The 6,633-nt window shown below is 34.7% G+C and overlaps 1 protein-coding gene across 1 annotated transcript; it reads right to left on the bottom strand.

The window, feature by feature from the left end:
- Positions 1 to 4,871: 4,871 nt before the first annotated feature.
- Positions 4,872 to 6,177, bottom strand: LOC129572498 (46 kDa FK506-binding nuclear protein-like). The gene is made up of 3 exons (XM_055452462.1): positions 6,005 to 6,177; positions 5,515 to 5,940; positions 4,872 to 5,224 (listed from the first exon to the last, which is right to left on the bottom strand). Exons 1-3 carry the CDS (start codon positions 6,048 to 6,050, stop codon positions 4,872 to 4,874), a joined length of 825 nt encoding a protein of 274 aa, XP_055308437.1. The 5' UTR covers positions 6,051 to 6,177.
- Positions 6,178 to 6,633: the final 456 nt, after the last annotated feature.

Consider the following 6,633-nt stretch of genomic DNA (forward strand, 5'->3'; position numbering starts at 1 on the left):
TCTTGACTAAAACTGATCTGAAAGTATTTACGAATACTCATAATGCGAAATTAAAAGAAAAATCTGACTAGAATAATGGATTTAATTACTTGAAGTGATTTTTTAATAAATAATATACATTGACATTTCGGAATGGTATTCTTATTGAAAAAAAAACAAACTTCAAAGTAAAACACGAGTAATTTGGTATTATGTTTTATGAATTACATAGAGAAAAAAACAACTGTAATAACGAGACGGGTACGCACAAAAGTAATCTATCCAACTACAAACATAAAAACATCAGTTCGACTTATTGACTTGATGTACGAAATTCCACTTAATAAAATGCACAATGCTTTTTTTCCTTCACTCGTTTTCTTTCTTTTTGCACTCGGTTTTATTTGGTAAAACAGATATTTCCACAGTATAGATAATTCACAGTAAATAGTTCAACAGAAATTCATTGTTTTGATTTTTTTTACAATGAAAAATACAATACAAAACTTAATATTTATCACAATTGAAATCATTATTTTTACATTAATGTGAATTTCGAATTGTCACTTCAAAATGTTTAAAATCTTGCAATTAAACTAATCTTTTTGGAATTCAATTATAATTCTATGAATCCATTTTGGCTGTTGACCTTATACGTTGGATTATTTGTAGGGGTCGGTTCTGGTTTTGACATTTGGTTGCTTTGGCAATTAACTCGTTGAAACGGCTGGTTATAGTTGTAATAGTTATAGTATGGAGGTGCTTGGTATTGTCCAGTCGATGGCGTAGGATTCTGCTGCCCAATGAATGGTGGTGGCATCCCATTTGATGTTGGATGACTTGGATACTGGGTCTGATATGTAGGTGGCATAGCATTCACATGTTGTTGTGCATGGCTCTTTTCCACCTGGTGTGGTTGTTGTGCATGATTCTGTTCAATCTGCCGTGGTTGATCTGATGCAGATTGAATTGAGTCTCCTGATGTGTGCGACATACTTTGTGTCGTTTCAGCTACAGGGACCTTATTCTTATTGCTTGGCTTGCTTCTATATGCATATTTTAATACATGATATGTAATGTGGTGCTCACATTCTTCTTTGGAATAGGAATTGCATCCTGTAACAGCTAGACTTGATACCAAATTCAGTAACGCAGAAAATTTCTTCAGAGCAATTTTTCTAATGCCTTTTTGTGCAGATTTTCCAGTCCAAGTCATCTCGGCTAAGAGTGCTCTGTCCAAAAGTGTCTCGAAAATTGCATCGACAACATCATCACCATGTGCTGTGCCTTTGTCGCCATAAAGTACTTTCAATGCGTCAAACTGTAACAAATTCAAAAAATACCAACTTAAAATTAGGGAAAAACTAGTATTTAGAAATCACTCTTACCGCTTTCTTTTTAAAGATCAGTTCATCAGTTAACTTCCTTTCGAAATCGTTCAGATGTGTTGATGTTTTCAATGGAAGTCCGAGCTCCTGCAGTTTTTGTTCATCAATTTTTATTTTAATCGCTTCACGTTTGGCAGGAATTGATTGGTTCAATCTCATTTCTGCAACCATTCTCTGCAGGACTTTGAGTTGATTTGACATGTCAGTCATTTTTTGCATTATTGCCTGTTCACCCGGTGAAAATCCCGGCTCTTCACAAATGAGCTTAACTGAATTATTTCCAGAATTTTCATCGCCAATCTGTATATCATTGCCGGTCGATGCATCTTTTTCTTGGTTCAATTGATCATGAACTTTTAGAAAAAAATCGTCATCGTTTGTGTCAAACTCGGTAGCACCAAATTTATCGGTTTTCTTTCGTATACGTTTTGTGCGATTTTCGCTGTTTGATTCGGTCGCAGGTCTGGTTCGCTTTGAATCATTTACATTATCCACAGTGACAATTTCTTGTGAGTCATTTGCCATTTTGAACAAAAAATGTTGTCTTCTAATTAATGTTTTTCACTTGTTGACGAAAAGCCGGTGTACTTTTGCAGGAGTTGAAGACTGTCAAAGTCATATGTTTTGTTTCAATTAGAGTTACCTACCACGAAAAAGGGCTATTCGTTCAATTGTTATAGAATGTGATAAAAATATGTATTATATTTTTTCTTAGAAAACGCAATTATTTAATGAGAAGCAGCATTTATGATGACTCGGTATGAAAAAAGAAACATTTTAAAAAATGAATGTTCGCATTAGAGGCATGTCTGCAAGATGTAAATATCGTGACAAGTTTGTTGCTTCCATTAGTATTGTCCGATACTTGCAGGAGCTGTCAAATTCATTTGATTCAAAATATATGTGAATATAAACAGTAGTTTATTTTATATTTGAAAAAAAAAACGCAATTATTTAATGAAAAGCAGCATTTACAATGGTTCGGTATAGAAATAGAAATAGTTACAAAAAGATTCGTACGGATGCAGAACGAGCACGTAAATATCGGTGTGTCAAATCCATTATTTCTAAAACTCAATCGCTAATTGAACAAGAGTGTGAGAATGAAATCGAAGACATACAACTAAATATTGAAAAGAAGAAAACAACAAGAGAATTGTTGAGATCATGGGCCAATTGCCATGGCATTACAACACGGGCAATTAATGATTTGCTTAAAATATTAATCCTAGCAGGTATTGTATTTCGATCAGTCAAAATTATTCAAATTGCTCTAAATTGTTCCTGTTTACACTGCAAACCCGTTTGTTTTCAGGTTTACAAGGTCTACCAAGAGATTACAAATCTCTACTTGAAACTCCTAGGTCCATTGAAATCTCGATGTTAGCAGGTGGAAAATTTTGGTAAAACGAAACAATTTTAAACTCTATTTTTCGTACATAATGACATTTCTTCCTGTAGGTACAACGGAATCGAAAGAAATTTGAGGAACATATTTTCGGACTTGAATAAAAATATGTCAATTTCACTTAATTTCAATTTCGATGGGTTGCCCATATTTAACAGTTCCAAGCAAACTTTTTGGCCAATTCTATCAACTATTAAAGGTAAATACTATGGCCCAAAATATATATTGTTTTCAATGTCAATTTCGTTATTTTTTTTATATTTCATTTCATAATAGAAATGCCATATATACGCCCTATTATAGTGGCTATTTGGTGTGGACCGACAAAGCCAACTAATTTATCTGAATATCTGAGAGAATTTGTAGATGAACTTAAGGAATTGATGCAAAACGGAGTGACAATAAATAGTAAAAAAGTTACTATTTCGTACCATTGCTCTATACGTGATACTCCTGCACGATCATTCTTAAAGGGTTGGGATGGATTCTTATGTATTTTTGATACAATTCTATCTCAGAAAAGTAGAATAGATACAATTATAGCCATTTTTTTACATTTTGCAGGTGTTGTCAATTTTAATCACCGATATGGATGTCAAAAATGTCTCACGGAGGGACAATTTTTTCCAATTGCTAACCGAATGTCGTTTCCCAAAATAGGCGAAGAAGAAAGAACCGACAACAACTTTAGAAATCCTGCTGGAGGGTGTGACGCCCAGGAAAAACATCACAAAGAATATTCTATACTTCAAGAACTTGATATTAACATGATAACAGGTTTCCCGACATCGGATCCACTTCACCTTTTTGAACTCGGAATAATGAAAAAGTACGAATTTCTTTACTCTATGCCATGGTTTTTATGCATTATAGAATAATACATAAGAATTCATTTCTTATCGTTGCCTGCAAGGATAGATCATTATAATGTCAATTCTAACCAAATACTTTGTCTAATAGTTTTTGTATTTGTCCAAATGTTTCTTCAAGGAATTTATTGAGATGGAAAAATGGTGATCTAGCTTTTAAGGAAAAGTGGACGAAAAGCGACATTGAACAAATCAACAATAAATTGGACAGTTTCATAAGTCACAAACCAATAGAAATTCATCGAAAAGTACGAAACCTAGATGTTTTGAAATATTGGAAAGGCACTGAGTTTCGGTCTTTCTTATTATATTATGGAATGGTGACTAAAAGACCATTTGGCTGAAGATGTTTATTATCACTACATTACATTGGTATGTGCTGTGACGATTTTCTACACAGAATCATATGTTTTATACCAAACAAAGGCTGCCGAGTGGTTGAATAGGTACATTGAGGGTTGTGTTAATATCTACGGCATTCATAGTATTACCAGTAACTTTCATAATCTAACGCATGTTTTTGATGATGTAAAACTTTTTGGTAGTCTTCAAAACATAAGTACATATCCATTTGAGAACAGACTGAATTTTCTAAAAAGAAGATTGAAACAACCGAATTTGCCAATTGAGCAAATAGCTCGCCGCCTTGTTGAACTATCAATGGATTATGACGAGCTATATTCTTTTGATGCATCAATAGCACCAGAGAAAGACCCCATGAGTTGTCTTAAATTTCCTTTTGAAACAGGGCCTTTTCAATTTTCGAATCATAATGGTAAACTGTACAAAGAAATCACTACCTCTGATTACACACTATCTTCCAAGCGTAAAGCAGATAGTTGGTTTTTGACATATTCCAATGAAATTGTTCAATTTCAATGTGCTGGGTGGGCTGATACTGAAATAATTATTTATGGAAAAGTAATAGTACAAAAAAGCAATTTTTTCAAATACCCATGCTCATCTATGTTCTTGAACATATTTGAATCAAGCGGCATCACAGATAATTTAGCGTTGTTTAAAATAGAAAACATAAAAGCAAAAATGTTCCGTTTACCAAACAAAGCAAATTTTGTATTCATTCCTCTTGTACACACTTTGAAATAAAAGAAACCTTTTCATAGAACGTGTTTACTGATTATTTTACTGACATTTGGCATTTTTAACATTGATTTGTTTTGTACGACATTTATGAATAATCTAATGATTTTGAGTTCTGTGAACTATCTAGCCAACGGAGATAAGTTCCACATTGTAAACAATTGTTGCATTCTTAGGTATAAGACCTGGCACACCAACTGATCCATAGGCCATTTGTGGTGGGCAAATAATGTTCCGTTTACCACCTACTCTCATTCCAATGATACCAGTTTGGAGTCCTTCAACTTGTTCTTCGCCACCCAGTGTGATTTTGCAACCAAGTTCACTTTTGTCCTCCGCGAATCTTTTATCCGTTCCAAACACCTTGGCATCATAATTGATGAATACGGCTTTGCCTCTTTTTGCCTTTCGACCATCACCAAGCTGGGCATCTGTTATTTTTACGCCGTTGGTCAAAAGTCGTATTTGCGATCCCGATTCTATGAGTACAATTGATGGATTTAGTATTCAATTCAAATGATTTGCCAAAACAATATTTATTCACCTTCTTCTTCTTCGTCTTCTTCTTTGACCGTAGATTTCCCTGCTTTCTTTAGCTTTTTATGATTTTCATCATGTTCAAAAAGATCTGGTGGAGCACCACGTTTTTTGGACTTGTCAGGTTTTGCAGCAGTTTCTGATGCGTCACTGTGACCATCGTGCTCTTGAGCTGAAAAATTATATGACTTTGAAGTACGTGGTGTAAATACATGTAGGAATTTTTTCTCACCCGACTCGCTCAAAACCTTTTCCGAATCGGTATTGATTTTCGCTTCTTTTTTAACAGCGCGTTGCTTATGTTCATCAATAGTGTTTGGTTCAAAGTCCGTTGGATTTGGATGTGGTTCCTCAACTGAAATGTCGATTGTTTCGTAGCAATCATTTGGCATAAAATAGCCCGAAATGTAAATTTTTCCCGCGCCTTTTGTTGACATATTCAACTTTTCTCCTGTTCCAAACATCAAATCCAATGTAACGTGAGGCATTTGGCGACCCAGAGATGCAATCAAGCTTTGTTTTTCAGCCGGTCCGACCCACACTTGTGTATTGGCATCCTGGGTTTTTTTCATAGATGATAAGTCCAGTACGGCTTGCGTCAAGTGGAGCGTTGAATCGACACTTTCGCAAATATTGGAATTTGGCTCCAACACAAAACCTATGAATTTCAAAGGAATGTAATTTACGCAAAAAATGTACTTATACCCCATTAAAATACATACTTTGAAACAACTGTTTCACTGGTTTATACGAAACGTTCTCACTCATTTTGCGTCGAAAAAAATTATCTCGAAAAGCTAAAACAGCCGTTGTAATCCAATACGTTGAAAATCAATTTTATTCTGCCAAGCTAAAAGCAATTTGTGGTAGAGAATTGAAAGCAAATGTCAAACCATGTTGAATTTCACAACATTCCAGTTGTGTGTCCAACGAGAAAGGGTTATTGGAAAGAATAGAAAAATACACAGTTCCCTCAGAACAAAATAAAGCCGCATACTTCGGCGCACACCAATACATAGAGAGTCGTTTGCTTCAGCTGAGCACAACATTTACATAGTGAATGTGTGCGGTCCATACTAATTCTACATAGTAAACGATTCTCTATGTATTGGTGTGCGCCGAAGTATGCGACTCTATTTTGTGAACTGGTAGCGACCCCTTCATGCACTGGAAAAATTCCAGTCAATATGACAGCCCGCTTCATTTTCTTAATAAAATAATCAAAACATCAGGATACGAACATTGAATGTTTGCTTTGAAACGACTTAATTTTTTGTTTGTGTTTGAGTGGTGGACAATACTTAAAATGGCCAACATTTTCATTGCAACGGTAAGATTACTCAAATTATCG

This window comes from Sitodiplosis mosellana, unplaced genomic scaffold (assembly GCF_009176505.1).
Source record: "Sitodiplosis mosellana isolate CC-2019 unplaced genomic scaffold, AAFC_SMos_1.0 Smas_scaffold_5091, whole genome shotgun sequence".
NCBI classification, from domain to species: domain Eukaryota; kingdom Metazoa; phylum Arthropoda; class Insecta; order Diptera; family Cecidomyiidae; genus Sitodiplosis; species Sitodiplosis mosellana.

Bases quoted from the DNA above. Each gene is read 5' to 3' on its own strand.
- LOC129572498 (XM_055452462.1), bottom strand. From the start codon at position 6,050: ATGAGTGAGAACGTTTCGTATAAACCAGTGAAACAGTTGTTTCAAA. The intron at 5,941-6,004 runs GTATGTATTTTA...TGAAATTCATAG, and splicing joins AGTGAAACAGTTGTTTCAAA to GTTTTGTGTTGGAGCCAAAT. The intron at 5,225-5,514 runs GTGAGAAAAAAT...TTGTACTCATAG, and splicing joins AAAGGTTTTGAGCGAGTCGG to AATCGGGATCGCAAATACGA.